The sequence below is a fragment of the Dermacentor albipictus genome, chromosome 5 (assembly GCF_038994185.2).
Source record: "Dermacentor albipictus isolate Rhodes 1998 colony chromosome 5, USDA_Dalb.pri_finalv2, whole genome shotgun sequence".
NCBI classification, from domain to species: Eukaryota; Metazoa; Arthropoda; class Arachnida; order Ixodida; family Ixodidae; genus Dermacentor; species Dermacentor albipictus.
This window is the reverse complement of record NC_091825.1, coordinates 160,387,654-160,413,633: the sequence shown is the minus strand read 5'-3', so window position 1 is coordinate 160,413,633 and position 25,980 is coordinate 160,387,654. Positions and strand designations below refer to the sequence as shown.

General features: G+C 45.6%; 1 protein-coding gene and 1 long non-coding RNA gene across 11 annotated transcripts in view; one reads left to right on the top strand and one right to left on the bottom strand.

Annotated features, from left to right (window-relative positions):
- Window positions 1–1,574: 1,574 nt before the first annotated feature.
- On the top strand, window positions 1,575–8,239 carry LOC135916331 (uncharacterized). The gene is made up of 4 exons (XR_010568902.1): window positions 1,575–1,734; window positions 6,080–6,112; window positions 6,200–6,238; window positions 8,150–8,239. It is a non-coding gene; the product is annotated as an uncharacterized lncRNA (long non-coding RNA).
- A 4,495-nt stretch (window positions 8,240–12,734) lies between these two features.
- Window positions 12,735–25,980, bottom strand: part of LOC135916344 (fibulin-1-like) — a 183,767-nt gene continuing 170,521 nt past the window's right edge. For all 10 annotated transcript variants that reach the window (XM_065449686.1, XM_065449688.1, XM_065449692.1 and 7 more), the window contains 4 exons: window positions 25,387–25,518; window positions 21,976–22,105; window positions 15,432–15,644; window positions 12,735–14,106 (listed from right to left, as the gene is read on the bottom strand). In XM_065449686.1, the coding sequence (XP_065305758.1) occupies window positions 13,902–14,106; window positions 15,432–15,644; window positions 21,976–22,105; window positions 25,387–25,518 (680 nt within the window). In that variant the 3' untranslated portion in view covers window positions 12,735–13,901. The remainder of the gene's footprint in view (window positions 14,107–15,431; window positions 15,645–21,975; window positions 22,106–25,386; window positions 25,519–25,980) is intronic.

The window sequence follows — 25,980 nt, the reverse complement described above, 5'->3', positions numbered from 1 at the left end:
GCTACTCTACGTAAGGGAAGGGGAAGAGGGGAAGAAAAAGGGTCACAATGAGGGATGATAATGGGAGGAACGAGGTGAATGACACATTACACAACTGGTGGTGAGACACAAATGCACATCGACAAGAGTGGTCATCTAGTGGCAGGAATCACCACTAAGTGCAATATGACGAGTATAGCCGTCATAGGTCCACTATGCGTCATTTTTTGTTTATGACGACAATAATCGTCATTGGTTATATTGGTACAATATTTCATGACGACTATACACGAGAACGGGAGGTAAAGTGTTAAATATTCTAATCCAGTCAAAAACAGCGTTAATCGTGACGCACTAAGAAAGTTATTCCGGGAAAATTTTATCGAGAAATTCTAGACATGTCATGTTTCCTCAGTTATAAGCGCCCCTTCTCTGGATATCTCCCTTTTTAACGTCATCTCCCTCCTGTTCTCAGTTGCAAAGAGCCAGAATAAAAAATGTAAGTGGTCGCACTTCCTTTATACTTCAAATATGGGTGGCCATTGTAACCAAGAATCGTATTTTGCACCTATCCGATTTCGCCTTTCTTGAGTGGCCGGTCAAAGTCCGACAACCTCAAAAACAGGTGAAAGAACCAAGTTAAACTATCCGCATTATTATGAAATAAGCTGACAGCAAGATCAAAGAGTGCGTCTTCCAAGGCTCATGAGCGTACGGCGCCGCAGCAAGTGAAACTATACGAAGCAGAATAGCTGAGCGTGTTAGTAAATGTACCAGTTGTCGTTAGTTCACCAAAGCTGACACATTTACTTGCCGGAAACTATGGTAGGTTTGAAAGCGAATAGCTTTCTTCGACTGTTTCGCCCGTTTTCGTGGTGGTAGGACAATCACCGCCGATGCAAAGGGCACGAGTTCTTGCGTAACCGAGTAGCAGGGCGTGTTGATGCCAACCATTATAGTTCCTTGAGACGCACGTGCTGCCGCGCGAGAACTTTGGGTCGTGTGAACGTTCACACGCGTGCTCGGAAGGGACAGCCGTGCCCTGCCGCCACCTTGTCCCCATGTGGTGGCAGCAGGAGAGGGCTCCGATGGCGGGAGAGGAGGATAGACGTCGCCTTCCGCGCCCGTGCTCGCGTATACACCCGGCGACAACTTTCTGTGGCAGCACAGCCAAAGCCACGTGCGTGGAGCTAGCGTGCTTGTGCTAGTACGCCAAGTAGTCCCAAAGTTTTGTTGGCTGTTTCAGTTTTCGTTTTTTATTGATATAGCAATTATATGGACACTTCAGATGCATCCCTGCCGTCGCCGTCGCCGCGAGGTTCCGTATAAAGCCCGATGGCGACAGACCCGCGCCGTATGTATACGCGAGTGAAAGCACGAGAGGGTGAGCCGGCGAACGCACCCCGATTTCGCGTCTGCGAGCGCGGAGGGCGGGTCGGAAGCGCGCCCTCTCCTGTCGTACGCGAGGCACGGGGGTGAGGCGAAGGAAGGGGACGTTCTTCTCTGGCGGCAGCTGCTTACGGTGCGGCCGTGCGGACGCCGTATTTTGAAAGCGATCTGCGGTGGGCCTCATCTTTTAAGCGATCTGCGATGCTTGCAGAATGCGCGTAGTGCCGGTAGCTTCGTGAGCGCTGTGCTTTTGACGCTTCGTTCGCGTTGAAGCGAGAGATGCACGAACGTCAATTCGATCGCTGCTGCTGCCGGGATTCCTTACTCCAGCATCTTGACAGTGAGTTTCCGCGCTCATGGAGTGAGGTGTGTTCATGTTTACCTGTGGGCGCATGACACCGTGTGTGGTAATTTATTTAAAACACGTTGGCGGGCTAGTTGGCTTGAATCCATGATAGAATGTGTAAGCGCGACTGAATGAGGACGTAGAAAGAAAGAGAAACACAGAGACAGCGATGTATGTGTGTCTGTTTTTTCTACGTCCTCGTTCAGTCTCGCTACCCTAAGCGCAATTTACGCGCGCTCTCCGGTGCGACGTCAGGATATGTAACAAGCGCGCACGTAGCTGTTGCGGGCAACCGAGTGAGTGAACAGGTGCGCGCCGGGAGAGGAGAAGCGAGAGAGAGGGGAGGGACGTCATATCCGCTCTGCTAGGCAGATGTTCAGTCTATGGCACGCAACTGTTTCCCATAAATCAGCCGGTTAAATATCACGCCACCTTGTGCGTGACGTAAATAGTGACGTCATTACTTCCGCTTCCTACTTCCGGCTTTCCAGGAATTTCGGTAAAGTCGTGTTCACGTGACGGGTCTCTAAAGTCTACGATCCTGTGCTTTGGTGCATGGTAATCAGTGATTTCTAATTAATTCTAATTATTTCAGAGCCTTAAGTAATTCACCTTGTAACGAAGCTTATGCTGTGCTATGGTATCTATAATGAAACCAGAGAATTTCGCACTGTACTTGTTCATATCCACGCGTGAAGGGCACTGCTGCCTTCTCAGATTTTGTTGGAAATGGTGTTCCCCGCTTGCACCAAACCCTTGTCTTGCTAAAGCTTAGTTCACTCTTTCATTTTCCTCATATAGTCCTGAGAGTGCGCGCCTCATTTCTTTTTTCTTTTTCTGATTCATCAACCTCGGTCCGGCACAAGCTCGAGAAAAGAACGCACCACAACCACGTGCACGCTAGGAAAGCATTTATTACGAGTACAACTAACATTTAGAGCAGGCGAGCTAGCAATAGTTGACAGCACTGAGGGATTTCTCGAGGAGAAGATGCTCGAGGAGAAACAGGGGGCTTCCGACTTACCAGGTGGTGATACAGACGGCCACGGCGACTGCCACGGCAAACACGTGGTTGATTAACCACGTGCGGGAAAACGGTAGCAGCGGCGAATTATTTCGCACTCGCTGCTTGACGGTGACCAGAGGCTCAGGAAATGTCGAATGGATCTCAGGTGACGGATCTCACGCGACATGCTTGGTGGCGCTGATAGTGCTTGCGATTCCCGTGCACCGCTCTAGAAAGCACGGTTCTTACACTGCAGTAGAAAGGCAGACTTGCCCCCTCTCGACAAACCTGCTGGCGCTTTCGTCGGCCGCGACATGTGCTGGGCGACACGAAGATTCCCACAATGTATAGGAACCTATACATCTACTACATATTTGCTGGTCCACGGCTCTGGTATGCACGGAACTGCACTATGAAATAACAAACACTACTTGAATATCCTCACTGCAGCAAACATACGCCTTTAAGCGTATCATTCCATTAAAAAGCGAATTCCCTAACTATTACCTTAGCTATTCGCTTATGTTATCATCAATAGCGTCTGCACTTTTTTTTTCTTTTTTCCTGCCTGGTCTATTTTTATAGAGATGGCTCTGGCTTTTGACAATTCACGCGCAAGTAAAACGAAGAGTCAACATAGCCGTCAAGATTAGAGGTGGTATAGAAGCACAAATGTTAGAAGAAAGCACACGTTCAGAACGACAGAAATTTGAGCTAATTGGTAGGGATCGAAGTTAGAAATGCGCGTTTGTTTTCTCGGTTTGCCTTTTCTTGCGTTTGTGCCTGCACGCCTAACTTTTTTCAAACGTGAAAGCACACGTGTTGTTTTAGCGTGAAAGGAACACAGTGGTACTTTGGTATAATGTGAGGTCCAGGCTTACAGTGTGCTTAATGATAGAACAGAGACAATGGTACAACAAACCGTCCTTGATCACCGTTTGCGATGTCCATAACATATATTGTGTCATGTGTATCGTAACTGCAGGGAGAAATGTTGGGCTGCTAAGTACGAGCTCACGGAATCAAATCCCGGCCATCGCGGTCGCTTTTCAATGGGGGCGAAATGCGAAGACACCAGTGTACTTGGATTTAGGTGCGCGTTCAAGAACTCCGGGTGGTCCAAATTATTCCGTAGTCTCTAATTAAGGCGTGCCTCAAAGTCAGATCGCGGCTGTGGCACGTAAAACCCATATTTCTTTTTCTTTTTTTATTGCAGGTAGCGTGAAACGCTTTCGTACCAGGTACTTATGCCCACCAAATTGAAGTTTATGTGAAATCGATAAACAGCAGGGACATTTCATCCGGACAGAAGGTTCCTATAGAAGGAAAGCGGCGCACACGATTTTTGTTGCAGGATCCACTAGCCACAATAACTGTGACGGTTGTATGATGAGTATCGAAGAAGTAACTATGTCAAAGAATATAAATTTCACGTTAGCGTTATGGCCAGTTGCATAAATGTATCGGTTAACTTCATTGTTTACGGCGCACACGATTTTTGTTGCAGGATCCACTAGCCACAATAACTGTGACGGTTGTATGATGAGTATCGAAGAAGTAACTATGTCAAAGAATATAAATTTCACGTTAGCGTTATGGCCAGTTGCTTAAATGTATCGGTTAACTTCATTTTCCTTGTTGCAGGAAAATAATTCTTAGCAACCTTCGTACAAGAAATACGACTCTAGCTGTATATGTGATTCGGACGACATAAGTAAAAAAAAAAAGGCGGTCCCACCCATTTGTGTATTTCTTTTGGTACAGCTCTCGCATTCTGTCGTTAGTTTTGAGCCTAAACACTAGCCCCGGTTTTGGTTATCAACGGCCATGAAATGTTGCCGTCGTGGCCGAAAGTCGAAGCATTGATAGTGCTAGCAAAATATTAGACAATTACACGAAGTTCGTAGGTAACAGATCTCACTCGATGACCGCGGACACTCGCTGTCAAAATGCTGGTGTGATTTACAGCGCCAGCCTCGGGGAGCGAACGCTTCGTGCTGTCTCTCGCTGCAACGCGTCTCTGTAACTTGAGATTGTGCGAAGTTTAACACTAGGTGAAGACAGCACACATTAGGCGAGCAGACAAATTGGCTCACCCACTCTTTGCACCCTCCGCAGATTACTACCAAGATAGAGCGCGCGCGCGTGGGCAGCCATGGCAGTAGGTTAGAAGAGACGCACGCTATCCGGCTACCCCCCCCCCTACCCTACAGCACGCGCTTGATCACATGACCACCATCAGTGGGGGCACTGGAGAACGGCGACCATCAAGCCACCATCCTTCTCGGCTCACCCTCGCACCCGAAGCATACGGCGCAAGGGACACTGTCTTATCGCACTCGAACTTTATACGGAACCTCACGACGACGGCAACGGCAAACGTTTCTTCGGAGTGTCTTTATAATTGCTTTTGAAATGAAACAACAAGATTCAAAGCAACTAATTAATAGAACTTCAAAGAAAAACAATTTGAGCTGTGTTGGTAAATTACCCTTCCAAAATACCAACACGCCACTGTTACCCCGAAAAGGCGTTTTATAAGCCAGAAAAGTGCGCGAACGGGAGAGACGGGCGGTGACGCCGCCTTGAAATTCCCGCACCAGCTCGCCGTGACGTCACGGATTTTCATGCCATCTGCTCTGGCCTAGTTAAGCTGTTAACGTTAAAGATGGTGGACTACATTGTATTCTTAAAGGGCCAGACTGCCAACATGAAAAATTTCATCAACTTTTATTGAACCGCAACAGCCGTAACGTGAAAAAATACGTTGTAATTTGTGACGTCACAATGACGTCCCGGTCCTGGGGTTTCGGTACGAAATTCAATTGAAACTATGACCGTCATTTTCTCTTCTGATAAACAACCAATTACCGCGAAATACTTCAGCAGTCTATAATTATTCAGTTTTTCACTTTAGTGTCTTTTAAGGCGAGCGAATTTCGCTCCCCACTCTATCGCTCACTTGTTCGTCGTATGGAACATAGCAGTGCCCTAACGATGACAGAAGAACGGGTCGCAGCCTTACGTTACCGTCGTATCGGTGACCATGCAACGGTAGTTATCGTTCGAGAGTGATTGCGACTCAGTACAATCTCTTGCTGCAGCATCATTCATTCCTACAAATCAATGTTAAAAAATAGAGCTACGGAAAACCTGAATGAGGTAGTTACGCCGTACTGATGGAATCACCGACAACCAACCTCGCAGTGCGGTCTGTAAATGTCAATTGGTTAAAGGCTGACAAGAACAATGTGGTTAGGCGTCGACACTTGATAGCGATAGCGACATTTACTGCAATTTGGAAAGCACATAAATAATCACCACCCGCCAGTAATGTTTCGCGTCGTTCTCACTTTCAGGCTGTGAGATGTCAGCTGACCGACGAGGTCATGGTATGTACAAGCGTGTGAGTACAAAGCTGTATTTCTCTTTTTAATTTTCCACTTGAAATTTAACCGATGTGTCTCTATGGCTTTCAGGATGTCTACATAGAGAGAAGCAAGCTGGCACCTGCATTGGTAATGTTCACATGCTATACAATAATCTTATTCGTCACAATTCAAAGACACCATCGTTTTCATCAAATCGTTGCTTAAGGCAGGAATTTTTCACCGTCCCATTGCCTTCTTTATAAGGAGACCACCCAGCTCTTTAAACTTCTGTTGTGTGTCGTTTTCCAGCTCCGAGTGTTTCAAAATTTGTGCGTCCAAGCACGGGCTGATTATCTGTATCTCGCATGGGTTTGCAAAGATTCCAGAAAGTGTTTAAATTTTCGTTTTAAATTGTTATTTACCTTCTTGGAACTGTTACAGTCGTAACAGGATCTTTATGTTCATGCATGCGTAAAGTTCCGTACGTGTTGGCGAAGCGGCTCCAGGCTGCATAATGAGGTCATTTGCGCGTTTTTCCCGTGTCAAGTACGAAAACGAAATTGCACTTGTTGCCGCAGTTGAGAGAGGGACTGCATCACGTGTTCGGCAAGGTTTACCAAGTTACGGGCGTCGCCCGTACTCCATAGCATCGAGCCAGTGCTCCTAAGCGTTCTGCATATGCAATGCAGAACATCCAGCGTACCTAGTCGAAATGAACATACCGTGCACGCTTATTCAGGATATATGCACTGCCTTCCATTTTCTCTGTGACCCATGCTACATGATTTTCAATTGGGAAGCTGAACACTTCGTTCCGTTTGTTATTGCCCGCTTCGTTCCATTTCCTCTCTCTCCGTCCAATATAACAGCAAGTATTGACAAAAGCAAAATTAATTGACGAGGTTTTCATTGAGCGAGCTCGGCCGCATTTCGATGGGGGCGAAATGCGAAAACACCCGTGTACTTAGCTTTAGGTGCACGTTAAAGAACCATAGGTGGTCGAAATTTCCGGAGTCCTCCACTACGGCGTGCCTCATAATCAGAATGTGGTTTTGGCACGTAAAACCCCATAATTTTTTTTTTAATTGAGCGAGCTGACGTGCCACAAAGCTTAGCAACAAATCGTCTACTTCCTTCGACTCCTACTTTGTCTTCTGCTTCTCGAGCGACGCTACGCCGCAGTAGGCACACGTTTTTTATTGTAAGCGTGGCGTAGTCGCCCTCCCTTATATCAGGGAATGGGGCATTGACGAATAGTTTCAAATGCCTGGAAAACGTGTTCACGGTGGAAAATGCTATGACTCGCAAGAACGCAGTGGCCATATTGCCTTACGAATTTAAATTCAATGGCCCGCGTGACTATTTCAAATTAACTGCGCTGCTTCACGCGCAGTCGCTTCGCCGTCCACCTGCTGCAATTCCTATCATGTTGTCATCAGGCCTTACTAAGCGACATTATGTAGATAAAAGGTCTGCGTAATACTGTCAACACTTTCATTAACAGGAAATAAAGTGCGTAAAAATTATGATCAGTTGCGTACTTCAGGATTGACGGGCAGCGATTTATGCTCGAATGTTCCTCTACTTCTGTTGTCCGTGTACAGACCTGAGATCTGTTAACAACGCACGCGCATGCGCGGACCATCCGCGCCTTGTACTGGCACGCTGGCGTTATCAGTGGTATTACGCGCCTCGCGCGTCGCTGCTCCCTGTGCGTTCGATTAAGTGCGCTGCGCGTATGCATCTCGCTAATAACGCCGGTGCACCAAATAAAATGCGCTTATGGCGCCTGCGCCACGCTCTCGCGCGTTGTTAAGTGATCTGAGGTCTACGTCTTGCAATGTCCTGCCTAATACGCAGTACTGCACTTAGTACTATCAGAGTCCTTCCGAAAACATGGAAAGATTCTGGAAGTCTTAAACTTGTCTTAAACTTAAACTAGCCTTAAACTTAAACCGCACTTGTAGACGCACTTTCGCACTTCACAACGCTTCGCGTATTCTCAACAAAAGCCGATGTCAGCGAAGTGATCTTTTTTATGGTTATTTCTTATTACAGGAATGCCTGCTTGAGAATGCAAACGACTGAAGGCTCTTTGCGCGATGGGCTGGAGAGAATAAGTGATAATAAAGGGTAAGCGCGTGGTGGTGTAGGCTCGCTTTCTCGCTCTGAAGAAACCTATATACAGACGTTGTAAGAACCGCCATTAAAGTTCAATACTATGCACGAATGTTTTACATTCATCAGCCGCAAGTGACATATTGCACCATAATTTTCCGTATCTTGTTAATTGAACTCGCAATATCCCGCACGGCAACCAGAGGAAAGACACTGTCTATTTTTCTTCGTAAGTGTACCGGCACGCGGAATAATGATCTGCTTGTTTATAGTGGAGTCCTCCGTGTATTTCCTTCAGTCTTCGTCCCCTCGTCCGTTCGTCCCCAAGTCCTGAACACAACGACGTCCATGGCTGGGCTGTAAATCTGGCACCTTGCTATGTTCTACAAGGGTCCCAAACATTTTGCGCACGTATTGAGAAATCGCTGCGAAAAACTGATTTTCTATTGAACCCTGCTGGGCCAAAGTGCTAGACGGCTTGAAGAAACATAAAAGTGCTGATCTTGCATGTACGCTCAAAAGCAATCCAGCATTCGAATAACGAGTCATGCACTGATGCAGCTTGTGTCATTCCTCGAGTTGCCATAACAGGCTGGCATAGATGATGCGACGTTAGAGAATTCACGGTGACAAGTCTTAACATCACGCGTGCCTTTCTCAGGCTTTTAAAGAGGTACTGCTGAACCCGACTTCCATTACGGTAGTATGTCGATGGTTCCCTAGACAGAGAACTTCTTGCTACACAGAATAGGATCCTGTTCGCCTCTCGCCTGAGTGTATAAGCATATTAATTTCAAAGCACTCACGAAATGCCTCATGCCTCCTGATTAAAGGGCACAAGTTTTAATGAAGGTCTATAGTGAGAGTGACCGTCAGAACGTACTTGCTTACGATGGAGGTCCGCTTCAAAGGCTTTCCTCTAGTTGCAAGGGGCCGAATTCACTAAGGTTCTCGTTCGTAATGTTCTCTGCCATTGGACGGCCACATTCACTCTAGCATATCCAGAGCGGAAGCAACACTTCTGTGCCACCTGTGGCTCGGCGTAGCATTCACGATCTCCTATTCATTCCGCATTGGAATGGGCGACAGCCCTACCTGCGAAACCTGCGGCTGCGAAGAGCTTGAAGATTGAACACCTCCTTTGTGACTGTCCCCGTTACAAAGTGCCAAGAAAATTGCTCGTGACCGCACTCGAAAAACTGGACAATCGCCTCTTTACAGAGGAAAAAGCTCTAGGACACTGGGCCACGTGGGAGGGGCCCGCATCAGTCCCAGACTGATCCCTCAGGACCCAAATAAAGTTCTTCCCACCATACTGGTCCAGACGGGCTTCGGCACTGAAGGCCTTAAGGACTTTACTGAAGTTTTTAAAGACATGCGAATTGTGCGACCGTCTTTCAGTGTTGTAGCGCGTAATATCGCGTTACTGTGTGAATTTCGCGGTTTCCTTTTTTTCTTCTCTTCTTTCTCCTTTTATTCCCTTTACCCCTTTCCCCAGCACAGGGTAGCCAGCCGGTACTTACACTGGCTAACCTCCCGGTCTTCCCTCCACTTTGTCTGCCCCCTCCTCACTCTAGCATATCCAGCATCAAGATTAACCGTAATTTGTTCTTGCGAACAATTTTGGCGCGTGAGTTTTTTGTGAATATGGAACGAGAACCTTAAGCAAGCGTGCACTAAACTAGGCTCTCAAAACTTTGTCCGCTGCGCCCATGTGTGCATTTATGCAGTGACGTAGATTCGCGGTAATTCTATTGAAAAGTGCCTACACCGAGGCTTTCTCCTCCTTGAAATGAATTTATATTTGCGACACACGCGATGAGTAGGTTGAAGTGAGGGGCCGCAGCATTTTGAAGAATGGTAGGTGGGTTGTAAACAATTATTTTCTTATAAGACTTCTTTTACTAGATCTTCAGTAATTCTCTTCAACTTGTGCAGATGTACCAAGCTATCGCCGGCACTGACTTTCGGTCATTTACATCAATGCCAATGCCAGAAATACCCATAAGTACAGTAAAGTAATTACATTAGCGCAGGGTACTATAGCGTTAAATTCTTCACATGAGGCTACATTGCCCGCTTCACGACAAAGCGGCATTACTGCGACCTTCACTTTCTTTCATGACTACCGCTGATCCAAGATCCATATTTTCACATTTCTGCGATGATATTAACGTAGGTTACCGTGTGCTACCAGTGGTTAAAACGATCACCAAACGACTACAACAAGAGACACACAGGTGCTGGAATCACACCAACGTTCCCTTCACTGCATAACTTGCTTAAATGGTTCAAGCCACTCGGCCCCGGACGGTCGCTGTCGCGGACATGTCTAACTTTCCCAATATTTCGTTGAATGTTCGAATGCGAAAGCGTTATACGTCGCATGCGGCAGAATAGTTGGCGTTGTCCGCAACGAGTGGCAACAAGAGTCGTCATCATCAGGACGTCATCAGTAAGACGTCAGTATTAATACAGAATCAAAGTTAGAACAAGTTATAGTAAGGTGAAGGGAGAATAAAGTGAATTAGAGTGAAGTAAAGGGAATGAAGGTGAATAAAGTCCATTAAGGTGAATTAAGGTAGAGTTGTGAAGGACACGTGACAGTGTATGACGTCACGGGGTCGTGGACGCCACCAATTAAATAGAAAAGTCAAAATGCTTTCGCACCCAAATCACGTAAGCATACGTAAGTGGCTGTTAATTCTAGTTTTAACCTGCGCTTATGTAAAGCTTGGGATATGCTGTTTTGGGGACACATCGCGGCGTCGGCTCATGTTCAGTGGACAAGTTCAGTGTCCAAGTTACTCGTTCACGCCAGGTGAGGTACGGCAAGTTCTTATAGGACGCGGATAATTCATGCTTCCACGCGCAATAAACAACTGGAAGGTGGCAGTGGAAGATATACACAGACGTCGTAGAGGCTGCAGGCTTCTTAAGCTGTGCATAAGTACCAGGTGCTATATCTGAGCCCATGCTCAGCATGTGCAGATGTACCAAGCTATCGCCGGCACTGACTTCCGGTCATTTACATCAATTCCAATGCCAGAAATATCCATAAGTACAGTACAGTAATTACTTTAGCGCAGCGTACTATAGCGTTAAATTCTTCACATGAGGCTTGCACGGCAAAGGTGGCCAAGGACGTGTTTCGACGAATCCCACTTAATTACGAAAGTATGAAGTACAAGTCTGCGCTAGACTTATACCTTAATGTCAGGATGTTTGTCGACAAGGATATAAAACAAAAAAAACAAAAAAATGACGCAACCAGAAACCAATAATGGGTCATGTAAGGAAACACCGTAACATTCAATGGAAAATACTAAATGCGCAGCAGCATATTATATGCGCATAAACCTAGTCTCAGTCATTTTGTATATGCAGGTGCCAGGTGCAGAATGCAGTTCATTTAAGTTTACTCAGCATCTTTACATGATAGGAGGAGCACAGACAAAAAGCCATTTTGATTAATGACTTTTAGAAGTCTGTACTGCTTGAATATGTAAGAAACACGTTATTTCATGCTTGACGCACGTGCGGCCCCAGAATCTGAAATGTCCACTGCCAAACCAGAAATTTAATTATGGAGTTTGACATCGCAAACTGAACGGTGGGTAACAAGAGACTTCGTAATTGAAGGAACCCAATCAATGTCTGCCATTAGTGAAGGCAGGTTACAAGAGGCGGACCAAGCGCTTGTAGAACAACACCGCGCACAGTGACCGTGTATATATGAAAACTGCACGCCGCTGAAGTACCCGAGTCTGCTGCCACCCGTCATCACGTCGTGAATGGAATCCAAAACTGCTTCGAGCAAGACGCTGCTGATGGCTTTCATGAGCGAGAAGATTATTCCGGCATGCCGCTGATGCCTTTTTCTTCAGTTCAATACACCTAGACTGCTCATAAAAGGCTCTTTGCACCGAGAGCGAAAAACGTATGAAAATACTTCATTTTTTTTTAACATAGTTTAAGAGCTTCTGAGCTAGCATGTCCTCACACTGAAGATGGAATATAATGTTTAGAAAACTTTATTGCAAAAATTTTCATCGTTAAAGAAAAATGTTCATTTCAGACAACGTATGCAAACAATATGGGTGGTCAGTGTAGTCAAGAGAATTAAATAACTCCAAGTGTGACTAAACACTTCTTTGCGTTGTCTAATACCGGTTTCATTAACTTGTTCCTGCGGCCGCCATCCACGTCGGTTCTGGAAGCTAGTCGCATCAAACTCCCACGTTGCACTACGCTGCTCCTAAAGAGTGTAAAGAACGGATGGTATACCTGGCTGAAAACTTTTTAATGAATTATTTACAAAGCTGGACGTAAGGCGGAGGATGGCGCTAAGTACTTCTGGGCATAGTGCCCTGCCACGAGGACTCATGGGAGAAGATCAAGCTGCCCTTCAAGAAGAACCCTCCGACTAACGCCACAGCAGTGAACACGGGGTGTGCATCCGAATAGTTAAAAAAAGCGGTAGTATACGATCCTTGGGTGCGTGTCCAAGGAGCAAGAAAGCATGTCACTTTATTCATTTATTTATTTAAAACATACTGCAATCCATAGACCAAGCAAGGGTTGCATAATACAAAGAAATATAACTAATAGGTTCAAACAATACACAAACGTAGAGGTAGAGTAAAACTAATAGTATAGTTTACTTGCCTCTAGCTATGACAAGTGAACACAACCCGGCTGTTTATGGGCAGTTTCGCGAAGAACGCTCAGCTGGCGCGGCCTATGCGGAATATTCCTTAGCGGACAGCAGAGCGGGTGGTGTTCAGAGCCAAAACAACAAAGGAGACTGCATCCGGTAAAATCGTTAAATGGAAGAGTTGGTACAGCTTCACAGAAAACTGAACTACGTAAGCCACAGTGTTCAGTGAAAGAATACTCAGCATGTGTTGATTCGCAACTAATTTATTCGTAAATAATTTGCGAGTCTTGTTTTGCTGAATTTTAGAGCGGAGCTCCTAGGCGCCCCTTCCTCCAGCGAGCATCGGCGTCTCTCGGCGTCGTAGCTCAGCGTAACCGAGCGGACGAGCACAGCGAAAGACGAAGGCGAACGCAGCGCGCAGATGAAAGATGAAAGGAAAGCGGAGACGATGGCGCAGAGACACCATGATGAGGCGGAAAGCGGAGGAGGGTATAACGAAAGCGTCAGAAGAAAAGCCTAGTGCGGGTAGAATGACTACGAGAGGGCGCTAGAGTAGCGCGCGCCGTCTGGGATGTCGGTCGGTGGCGACTGCTGTGAATCGCGCCCACGCGTCACCCACGCGCTGCCTCTCGCGATCTCCAGATTAGCGAGGCAGTCGCGCCGCACTTCACTCCACTTGCAACGTGCCGCAAGAGACAGATTGTCCGGGCCAGCCAATATATCGTGAAATGAAAACACGTATAGAGCTGCGCTCAAATTTCGCATTAGGGAGTATGGTAATCGTCGGTGAAATTTCCTTTCGCTGTCCTTAGCTGGCACTGTTCTGTGTTTTGTGAACAAATACTCTGTTTAATTGCTGAAGATGAACGGGAATGAACAAATGCGGCTGCTTTAGTACTTGACGACGGCTGAAGCTGAGTACATCAATATATCTGCGCGCAATGCGTAATAGTCGGGTAGTTGCGAGACAAAGAAGCACGGTGCAGAACGACGCGTTTCGCCAGACGTCATTTAGAAAAAAAGAGTTCAGCCCTAGAATTCATGCTCGGTCACGTAGATGAAGATTCTTGCGAGCGCACTGCCACTGTACAGGCCGTTGTGGTAGATGCTGGTTCGCAGTTCCAGCTGAATGTCCTGCGGTCCCTGCAATGGCCGCACGATGGACACCATGGCCTCGTTGAAGCCGGTATTCCGCAAAAAGAAGTGCTCCCTGGTTGCCACCTCGACGCCGTGGGCCCTGCGCGCGCGAAGAATGCAGCAGCCCTTAGTGTAAATCTATGTTGTTGGTATCATTACTGTTTTACCACACTTCACGAAAATAAACATTTACAGCACAGTCCTACTCCAGCATGAGATGTTACCTGACTTGGTATACACATACCTCGCGATGATTTAACGGCTATGGTGTTGCACTGCAATGTTTAAAAACGAAACAAAGAAATATCTTATCGATTGTGGTTTTGGTTACCCGTAACACCGTTTTCGGCGTTATGCTTTATAATCGCTTTGTCGCTTTATATAATCGCTTTATAAGCGCAAACTTTCAACTAAGTTTATTGTGCCACTGCGTCGATATTATACATGGGAGGCAGTGTATACCGCGCAGGCGCTTACAAGAAAATGAAGTGCAAATTCATGTAATATAGTTACGAGTCATGGGATGCCGCGTCCAAGAAACTTCATTCTTTTTCTGTGAGAGCCAGAGACGGGAAGCTAACACACGTATCACCCAATTTTGCAATCATCTGCGCTTCAGATATTTCACGTATGAGCTGCGTGCTGCCACGGGAAACAATCGTGCATTAATCCTCAAGAGGCTTGCATCCGTGATCGCGACAGTGGATCGCCAAGAAACCTCCAGAGCCGTTTTTTACATTGTTGCTGTGTTTGCGGAGCCGATCATTGAGGCAACGCCCAGTTTGTCCGATATATTTCTTCCCACATGAAAGCGGGAGGTTGCACACCACCCGGTGGACACGCTCGGCAAACTTTTTGCGGTGATGCTTTCTGCACTTATCGGAAGGGACGGCATTTGGATCCGTCAGCCTGCAAAGCCTGCGGAGCTTGTTGGGGGCAGAAAGAACGACTTTGCGGTCACCTTAGTACAATGGAAGTGAACTTGTTAGCAGCAGTTAGCAATCAGAAAAATTGACCGACGTGAAAACGCGCGCGTATATAGAGAGCCAGCCTCTTTGGGCGGTCAAAGTTCATCATAGCGCTTCTGCGCTATACCTGAACAGCTGTCACGACATACACTGTTATGTCTTGAATATAGCATTCGTTGATCACTTAATATGCATTTTGAGTGCTTATTACAGCGGAAACAGCTTTGGACAACGGCTCGGCAGGTTGCAGGGCACGTTGCGCACATGAGGAGCTTCGAAGCGCTCGCGCAGTGGTGAAGATGTTGCACTCCTCGGCTGCGTAACAATGGAGAGTGCATTAGAAACGAGGCAAATAAATCGCACTTCCATCTGACTACCACAGACCCGTGAGTAGACCTGCCTTCTACAGTGAACTTTTGCAGCGCCCATTCCATGACGGATACGCAATCACGTATACCTGGAGGAAGCGCGTGCCTCAACCAGCTCGAGCTCAAACTGGACGGTGGAGAAACTGAAGCGTGGTCCACGCATAGTGAAAAAGTCCTGGTGACCCGAAGGCGGTATCTTCATGTTGTGCGGCAAGGTGAAGTAGTTGAAGGACAGCGACAAAGGCTCTTTCCGGCACTCCTGGTCATCCGGGGCGCAGTCACGCTTCTCCCGCTTACACCGCCTGCGAAAGACAAATGAGACGTTGTCAGCAAAACATTTTGAGCGATGTTGAACATATGGAACATGGTGTCGCAAAGGTAGAGTGCACAGATTTGGTCAAGGTCACAAGTAAGTCTGTATATCACTAGGTATCCAAATGACGACAGCCGAGCCCCTTCAGATTTGAGAGTGGTTTTTCCCGAGCAGCTTTACTCATCGGTTCCCATAAACATACTCACACTCTGTAGTCTTTCTGGCTCTGTCTAGAACTGCTCAGTGATTCCTGATGGAGCTGACAGAAGCAGGCTACGTGTGGTGCCGAAGCTCGGGGAAGCAAAGCTTGAAAAGGGGGAGGGCGCGATGATCCCGAATTCATTGTGTCCCACACACATCGCCTCAGAGTGGCAGGAAGACTAGAAGAGTGTCACAGTTGCGCTAACCATTGTTGTAACAACTGCCTAATACGTCATCCGAAGATCGTCATCTTAATAGTCATCCGAAGATGCGACCGCTCGGCAGAACGACAATAAGGAAGGCAGAGGTTCAGTATATGTCAGAAAAAATTTCGAAAGAACAAGGGGTGGCAACATCATGATCAAATTCCCACACGAAATGCCTATGGAGTGGAAGACTGGGGCACTGCCTGGCCAGTGCTGATTAACCGATTAAGGCGAAGGCCTCAGATGGCTCACGGATCGAAACATCCGATGTCCGGCATTATGTCACCAAAATTTATTGCAACAAAATTCATAGGAAGTCGAACCCACCACCCGTGATGTTAATTAAGGTGACCTATTAACGACCTTTAGTGTTAAGGTGAATCAAGCCATCAATTTCTTTATAAGAAAACGTGAAGCCGAGGCGAAGAAAAAGAAGCGTCAGCACGACTTGTGTTATTTAAGACAAAGCTAACGAAAGTATTCGAACCCTCGACCTTTGGTGGGAGTAGAAATCACTTGGAGATAAGGGCGAACCGATTCTAATTGACGTCGCGAAGGTCTAGTATCGACCCCACTACCTTAGGTATTAATTATGGTGAAATGACTTAAGGCGCACTTAATTAAGATAGAGTTCATTAGGGCACTCGAACCCAGGACCTCTGGTGGGAAAAAACAAGCAATAGGAACTAACAATGCATTCGAATGAAAATGTCAAGTGATGTAATGAACGTCTCCTGAGTGCACAGGCTTTCATCTTAATCCTCTTTAGCCTATGCGAAAGTGACTGCCAACTTTTTATTAATAACCAAATAGCGAAGGCTCGTCCCGGAAATTTCTGTAAACCTACCCAGCATAAAAACAAGAAAGTACAAAAATAAGTAAAAAGTTGTGACGTCATAATGGATTTACCCGCACCTCAATTTGGCCCCAAAACTGAACGAGAAAAGGTGGATATTTACTGTATGCTTATGCAAAGCCATCATTTTACAGACAAATGCAGAGGAAGTTCCGAAAAAGAATATATAGGTCTTGCCTGATGTGGGTCATTTTCTTAGTGTAACCGTAAAAAAAAAAAAAATCAGTGATGTATTTTGTTTCATTAGCTTATTTTGTTACAATCGATACTTCGTTTGTGCCTAGCTCGCACCACGTCGTTAAGCTTAACTTGATGCAAGTAAACCGAGACGCTTTGCAGCTTCAACCGCAATGTCCCCACGCATAACGAAAGATGATGATGATGACGACGACGGCGACGACGACTTATTGGCATCCCCTTTAAAACAGGGCGGCGACAAATAGTCGCCTTGCCTGTTTGATTTAAGCGTGTATGCTATACATTGTTTTCGTCCTAGTATTCTTCTATACGTCTCCTAAATCTTTTTTGGTCAAAAGTTCTGTATCTACTTAGTACCGCTACCTATGCCTGTAATGGATCCAGTTATATCAATCTCTGCCCTGCTTTTTTTTTCCACCAATATACTCTACACGTCACTCGCTCTTCTCGACTGTTGGCCGGTTGGTGCTTCCGTTCACTTTAAATCCAAGCGCTTCTGACATGTTTACGTTTTCTATAGGTCTCGCTGGGAGAATCCCTTTGCATTCCATTAGGGTGTGCTCAGCGGTCTCCGGATTTTTGCTGCAGCAAACACATGCTTCATCTAATTGCGAATATTTGCGGCGGTATGTTTTTGTCCTCAGCCTCGAATGGCAAGGCTTCGTGTTATTGTGCACATGTTCGTTTCTAATTTCTTTTTTCTGATTCTTCGAAATCTCTACGGCCTTTCGTTTCCGTTCTTTGCATCCAATTCACTGTCTCTGTTTCTCTCACTTTCTTTATGATTTCTCCTGGCTGTCTGTCTTAAATTTCATTTACTCTGTCAACTTTCTGTCAATTACTTTGCCAACTTTCTTGACCTCTTCCTCCATTCTCTGCCCACGCTTTTCATGTACAGATACTTCTGCATTTTAGCCGCCCATTTCTTTTGATCCATGTTCCGGAGTCTTTCTTCAAAATTAATATTGAACTGCGCTGCTCCGACTTCAAACGAGGCCCAATCCATGTTCCTTGCACTGCCTCATTTGTAGCTTTGGCGCGGACTCTCAAACCCATCCGATCCTTGGTTAACTTTCATCTTGACAATAAATCAAATTTTAGGCACGAAGTGGCATTTGCAAACGTTAGCGCTGGTACCATGACTCCTATCTAGATCCCACGCACCAATTCACATTTATTGCGGCCCCAAAGCGCTCTTCCATTTTATGTTCAGGTTATCTTGGTGAATGCTTGAGTAAGTATTTCCTTTGTTTACATATACGCCGAGGTATTTATTTCATGACTATGGGTATGACGTGCTGTTGAATCTAGACCACATAGTTACTCGTCTCTTATTCGATTTCTCTGTGCCAAATTTAAATAGGCAAGCTTTCCCAAGTAAAAAAGAGACCTAATAAAAAAGAACAACGAATGAAAGTGTCCAATTCAAGAGATAAGATAGAATTCGCGCAACTGTCAGAACTGATCAACAAGGCGAAAATAAGTGATATCAGAAACTATAACGTGAGAAAGACTGAAGAAGCCGTAAGAAATAGACGCAGCCTGAAATCAGCGAGAAAGAAACTTGGCATAAGACAAACCAAGACGCTTGCACTGAAACATAAGCACGGTAATATCATCAGCAATCTCGAAGATACAGTAAAAGAGGCGGAAGACTTCTATACTGACTTGTACAATAACCAGAGGAGTCAGGATACCTCCATTAGAATTAGTAATGAACAGGATACAGAAACTCCTATAACTAGCGATGAGGTCAGAAGGGCCTTGCAAGACATGAAACGAGGAAGAGCGACAAGAGAAGATGGAATAACAGTCGATTTAATCAAAGATGGAGGAGACATAGTGCTTGTAAAACTGGCGGCTCTTTATACGAAGCGTCTATCGACTGCAAAGATCTCAGAAAACTGGAAGAATGCAAATATGCTTGTCCACAAAAAGGGAGACGTTAAATAATTGAAAAATGATAGGCCCGTTAGCTTACTCCCAGTGTTATATAAAATACTTACCAAAATAATCTCCAGTACAATAAGGGCAACACTGGACTTTATTCAACCAAGGGAACAGGCTGGCTTCAGGAAGGGATACTCTACAATGATTCACATCCATGTCATTAATCAGATTATCGAGAAATTCGCAGAGTACAATAAGCCTCTCTATGCGGTTTTTATAGATTACGGAAAAGCACGTGATTCAGTAGAGATACCATCAGTCATAGAGACATTACGTAATCAAGGAGTACTGGCTGCTCACGTAACTATTTTGGCAAATATCTAAAAAGATTCCACAGCTACCTTAGTTCTACACAAGAAAAGTAGGAAGATACCTATAAAGAAAGGGGTCAGACAAGGAGACACAATCTCTCCAATGCTATTCACTGCGTGCTTGGAAGGAGTATTCAAGCTATTAAACTGGGGAGGATTAGGAGGAAGAATTAACGGCGAATATCTCAGCAACCTTCGGTTTGCCGATGACATTGTTCTATTCAGCAACACTGCAGACGAGTTACAACAAATGATTGAGGGCCTTAACAGACAAAGTGTAAGAGTGGGGTTGAAGATTTATCATGCCGAAGACAAAGATAATGATGAATAGCCGGTCAAAGAGACAAGAGTTCAGGATCGCCAGTCAGCCTCTAGAGTCTGTGAAGGAGTACGCTTACCTAGGTCAATTAATCACAGGGAACCATGATCATGAGAAGGAAGTTCATAGAAGAATAAAAGTGGCTTGGATCGCATACGGCAGACATTGTCAGCTCCTGACTAGAAGCTTACCATTATCATTGAAAAAGAAGGTGTACAATCAGCGCATTTTACCAGTGCTGACATATGGGGCAAAGACTTGGAGACTGACAAAGAAGCTTGACAACAAGGACCGCGCAAAGAGCGATGGAACGAAGATTGCTAGGCATAACGTCAAGAGACAGAAAGATAGTGGTTTGCATCAGAGAACAAATGGGTATATATGACATTCTAATGGATATCAAGAGAAAAAAAAATGGAGCTGGGCAGGTCATGTAATGCGCCGGTTAGATAACCGCTGGTTCATTAGGGTTACAGATGGGTACCAAGAGAAGGGCAACGCAGTCGAGGACGGCAAAAGACTAGGTGGAGCGATGAAATTGGGAAATTCGCGGGCGCTAGTTGGAATCGGTTGGCGCAGGACAGGTGCAATTAGAGATCGCAGGGAGAGGCCTTCGTCCTGCAGTGGACATAAAACAGGCTGATGATGATGATGATTGCGATGATGATGACGATGATGATGCAATTTAAGGCCTAGATTTGTCGTTGCGTTACCAGGCATATTGACCAGTGGCTGTAAATATATTACATTGTCCGCTAGTAGCACTATGCCGTCCGCATACATCAGTGCGGGGACCTTCTGTTGCACCATTTGTCCAGTACGCGTGCATGATAAATCCTAATTGACTGTTTTCCAGTTGTCTTTCTATGCCATTAACATAAAGTGTGAACAGTGAACACAGAGGGCATGTTTGCTTCATTTCTTAGCGAATTTCAACCACTTCATTACAAGTTGAGCCTTCGCACATAATTTTACTCGGCTGTCTCTACATATATCCCTTACCAGCTCCACGACATCGTTATCTATGCCTCCCGTGCTTGGAATATCTTAAAACAACTCCCTGTCTACGTTGTCGTAGGCTCCCTTAATATCCAGAAATAATGTCCATAAAGGTCTATTCTGAGCTACTTAAATCGCTATGCACTGAGTTAATACAAAACTATTATCGTCTAAGCGTCTGCCTTGTGTGAACACATTCTATAGACGAACACACTCATCTGTACACATTCATTCCCAGTAAATCATTTGTTCCCGCCCATTTCGACAGTTATAGTTTTATGGCTTGCATTGCCATTCCATATAGCACCAAAGTTCCTGTAACTGCCCTGTTTGAGCTCGTCTTATCCTCATCACGTTTGCCTTTGTATTAGCATTAGACGACGTCAGCGCCACCCACCTTGGTGGCTTAGCGGCTCTCATATTGGGCTGATAAGCGCGAGGTCCCGGGATCAAATCTCGGCCATGACATCCGCATTTAGATGTCAGCGAAATGCAAAAGTGCCCGTGTACCATGCATGGGGTTCACGTTAAAAAAAACTCAGGTGGTCAGAATGAATACGGAGTCCGCCAGTACCACGTAGCTCATGATCAAATCGTGGTTCTCAAATGTAAAACCGGAGAATTAAATTTTCTTTCACATCAGCGCCGCGCAATATTAAGCAGTACGGAACGAGCAATTGAAATGCAGCAATGAATTTTGCTAATTGACCTGAAGAGCACAGAGTTTCTTACGATAATTACTAGAGGGAACTCTGCCACTGCAATTGTTCAGCCAAATAAACGAAGAAAAGATTTACCACATGCGTAAACAAAGAACAGATTTACTCAAGCACCCATCAAGATAATCTGAAAATCAAAGGGAAGTCGAATGCAGCAACAATAAAACATAGATTACTTTGGGGCGACAATAAATATGAAATAGCAGAAGTTCCCTCTGGTAATTATTGTATGAAACCATATGCATAGGATATTCCCGTGCTTACAGGAGCAGGTGTAGCAATGAACTCAGCGGCCCATAGAATGCATATAGGTCACAGGAAGATGAAATTTTGAAGCGACCAACAGAGGTCGAACAGGGGAACCCTCAGCCCGAAGCCAATGCTACGACAAAGCCTTTTTTCCAAACATTGGTTCAGGGCTGAGGCTTTCAAAAAGTACTGAACTCTTATATGCCCCATAGCGACTCTTTGAGTGACCGGTATGAGCGACAATTCGTTCGGGTTCCGCGTTGTCTGTGGGGGATTGTGTACTTGCGTGTGATAAGGTCTAACGGGTCCTACGTTTTATGGTCGGCGTCCCTGAAGTATCCGGGTGGACAGTCCAGCTTGTTGCATCGGTAGCCGCCGCGGGTGTTCAGGCACACCTCGTTCTCTCCCCGACAGATATCGCCACGCTCGCATTCGTCGATGTCTGCACAGATTTAGGACGGTAACCACACCGTAACAGCACGAATCAGCATGCCAGTTGGTTTTATTCACTTAGGCGTAATATTGCAAAAGCCAATGAAAAAGACACTTGTCTCTTTCATTGTTGTCTGGTTTATCGGGGCAGCATTCAAGATCATGGATTACAATGCCAGTAACACGCCAAACCACATTTCACAACAATAATTAACAGACGCTCACGTTCCCTTTAGTGACGTTACGGCCACAAGAAACGCGGTTGTACTTATGACAACTCATCGATGCGAAGGCAGCGACGCTGCTTGGAAAGATTTCGCGGGACACTACATGTTTTAAGGCGAAAGCCTTCGACGGCTGATGGGACGAAGAATCCGATGTCCGGCGTTACACCATCCGGCTTTATGGCACCAAAATTCATAGGGAGTCGCCCTCTCGACCTTTGGTGGGAAACTAACCAACTACCTGCGATGTTCATTAATGCGAATGTAATTAATACCCACGACATTTCATTGGAATCGAACCCTTCACCTTTGGTGTGTGTCGAGCCCACGACGTTTGGTATAAATTAGGGTGACTTAAGCCATCAATTTCTCCATAAGAAAGCGTAAATCCGAGGCGAAAAAGAAGCGTCAGCACGACCTGTGTTGTTAATTAAGGCAACGATAATTAAGGTGCTCGAACCAACGAGCTTTAGTGGCAGTCGAACCTTCGACTTTTGATGGGACCAAAATTGAATGGCGCCAAAATATGTGGTGCCGCTATTGATGTTCGAACACGCGACCATTCGTGGGTGTCGAGCCCCCGACCATTGCTGTTAATACAGGCGAACTTAAGGCACAGCAAACTAAGATACTCGAACGCACGACCTATTGTGGGAGTCGAACCCCCGACCATTGGTGGGAGTTGAACCCACGACCTTTGGTGTTAATTAAATCAAACTTAATTAAAGCCCTCGAACCAACGAACTCCGGTGGGAGTCGAACCTCGCCCTTTGGTGGACCATAATTCAATGGCACTAAAATTGGTAGCGCCACAATTGATGGTCGTACCCACGACCATTGGTGGTAGTCGAACACACGACCGTTGGTGTTTTTAAAGCGCCGTTAAAGCACAGTTAATTAAGATATAGTTAATTAATATCCTTGAGCCCGTAATCCTTGGTGGTAATTAAGATAAAGTTAATTAAGGGACTCGAACCAACTAGCTTTGGTGGGAGACGATCCCATGACATTTGGTACGACCACAGCTCAAAGACACCAAAATTGATGGGGCTGCCATTGATAGTTGAAACCACGACCATTGGTGGGAGTTGAGCCCACGACCTTTGGTCTTAATTAAGACGTAGTTAATTAAGGTACAGTTAATTAAGACATAGTCAATTAAGTTGCTCCTTACATTTCCATGAACTTTGGTGGGAGAAAAGAAGCAATAGGAAGTAACAACGCATTCGAATGACAATGTCAAGTACTTTAATTAATGTTTCATGAGCGTGCAGGCTTTCCCCTTCATCCTCTTTAGTGTATGCTAAAGTGACTGTCAATTTTTTAGGGCACAGTTTATTAAGGTAGAGTTAATCAAGGCACTTGAACGCACCACCTTTGGTGGGAGAAAACGAGTAACAAGAAGTAGGAACGTATTCGAATGAAAATGTCAAGCAATGTAATGAATTTGTCGTGAGAGCGCGGGCTTTCGCTTTTATCCCCTTTAGCGTGTGCTGAAGTGTTTGTAAGCTTTCCAAGATCCCCCGCACCTCAGCAAATTGGAGCTTCCACATTCGCACTTCAAGACGCTGTCGGCGCAGCCGGCGGCTGGACTTGCGGCAGCAATCGACAGAACAGAACATTAGTGCGGCTGAGTTACTTGGAGAGGTACGGGCCTCTCGGCTAAATAAAAATATAACTTGTGTACTCCATTACAAGTTTTTCAAAGGTTTATCAGGTCGTCTCAGAAATTTCAGGAGGTTCCCGGGAAACTGAAACCGTGAATGCTAGAGCTGAGTTTCATATAGCGTTAAACGTGGTTAACAATATATTGAGGCTGTGTGATTTTTGCAGTGACTAATAGTTCGAACAACAATGCGGAAAGAACCATGTCACATATACCAGAACGTACAAAAAGGCATAGCGCCCAGTAACTTACAAGTTCATAACTAACGAGAACAAAGGGAACCGAGGGGTTCGATTTCTATTGATCATATCATAAGAAGCCAACAACCGAGGACACCAAGGACAACATAGGGGAAATCGATTGTACTTACTAATTGTATTAAATAAATGATAAAGTAATGCAATTGTAAGTGTATGAAAAAAACAATTGCTTGCAGGTGGAATACGAACCCAGGTCTTCGCATTACGCGTGCTATGCTCTTAGCAAATTAGCTACGCGGCGCCGCTTCCCATCCACTTTCTGGCGTATCAATCTTTTTCACTACTAAAACTAACCCTTGAAGTGTTAGCCAGCGTCACCACTCACAAACCTTGGCGGCGGATGTGGAAGATGCTTTCTACCGCAAGCGTCACGGGTACGTGATCCATTTGGGCGACGGCAACTGGTCAATAATCCCACTTACGCTATCTGAAGGCATCAATGTTGCCCGATTCGGTTATCGAGTCCAGCAAGATTGATGCCTTCAGGCAGCATGTGTGGGTAGCGAGCGTCTCGAACGAGTGTCTCGAATCCAGCAACACTGATACCACTTGGTAGCATGTGTAGGTTTATTGACCAGTTGCCGTCCCCCAAACAGATCACGTACCCGTGACGCCTGCGGCAGAAAGGATGTTCCACATCCGCCGCCAAGGTTTGCGAGTGGTGGCGCTGGCTAATAATCGTAGGCTTAGTTCTAGTAGTAAAAAAAACATTAATACCCAATAAAGTTAATGGGAAAACGTAAGAGCATCGCACGCGTAATGCGAGGACGTGGTTTCGTATTCCACTTGCGGCCAGTTGTTCTTTCACGCACTTAGATTTTCATTAATTTATCATTTTTCAATTCAATTAGCAAGTACAAGTAAATTCCACTAGGCTGTCCTAGGTGTCTTTAGTTGTTGGCTCCTTATGATAAGTTTATAACTAGTAGCACAGCTCATAAACAGAACGGAAGTGGGAGCCAGCGCATTGTTCGGTGATTACGCGATGCTTTTATGCCTACAACTAAGCGGACCAATACTTCACCGTCGACTTCGCCTGCGCACACCTTTACGTCAAAACATCACTAACGAAAAGAAGTGATAACACGTAGAGCCAAAATGGGCAAATACGCATAAAATTGCATGAGCACTCGTTAAGTACCTTGGCAAGTCCTCTTGTCATTGTTGAGCACGTAGCCTTCAGGACAGGTGCACGAGTAGGATCCCGGCTCATTGATGCACGTGCCGATACAGAGGCTGCCCCGACCTTTCCACATTTCGCACTCGTCCACGTCTGCAGACCAAGGAGCGGCACATGATGAAGGTTACTATTCGCGTTTTGCACGAACTCTACTTATACATTTACGCGCAAGCGCACATGCACGGCAAGGTCGATTCAAATAGGTCGCGAAGCTTCGGGCGAAAAGCGGTTCAGTGCAGATTGTCACCGACATCAGCATGGGGGTTTATGGGAGCAGCGATTGAAGTGCGACTACGTTTGGAGGGAACAAACATTGGGAAAGAAAAACACGTTTTTTAATTCAAACGAGACACAGTTAGATTCATTCAAAGAAAATAAAATTCCTAGTCAATTTTATATATTCGTGACGAGTTAAAAAAATACAAGTTTAATTTTACTATAATTATTAAATGCATTTCTTTTCAGCGCCTATCGCTACAGGGGGCGTTGACTCCACTGTCACTCGCAATGCAATGCGCGTCTTGAAATGGGCAGAAAGGCGCACTCCTAAAGTTC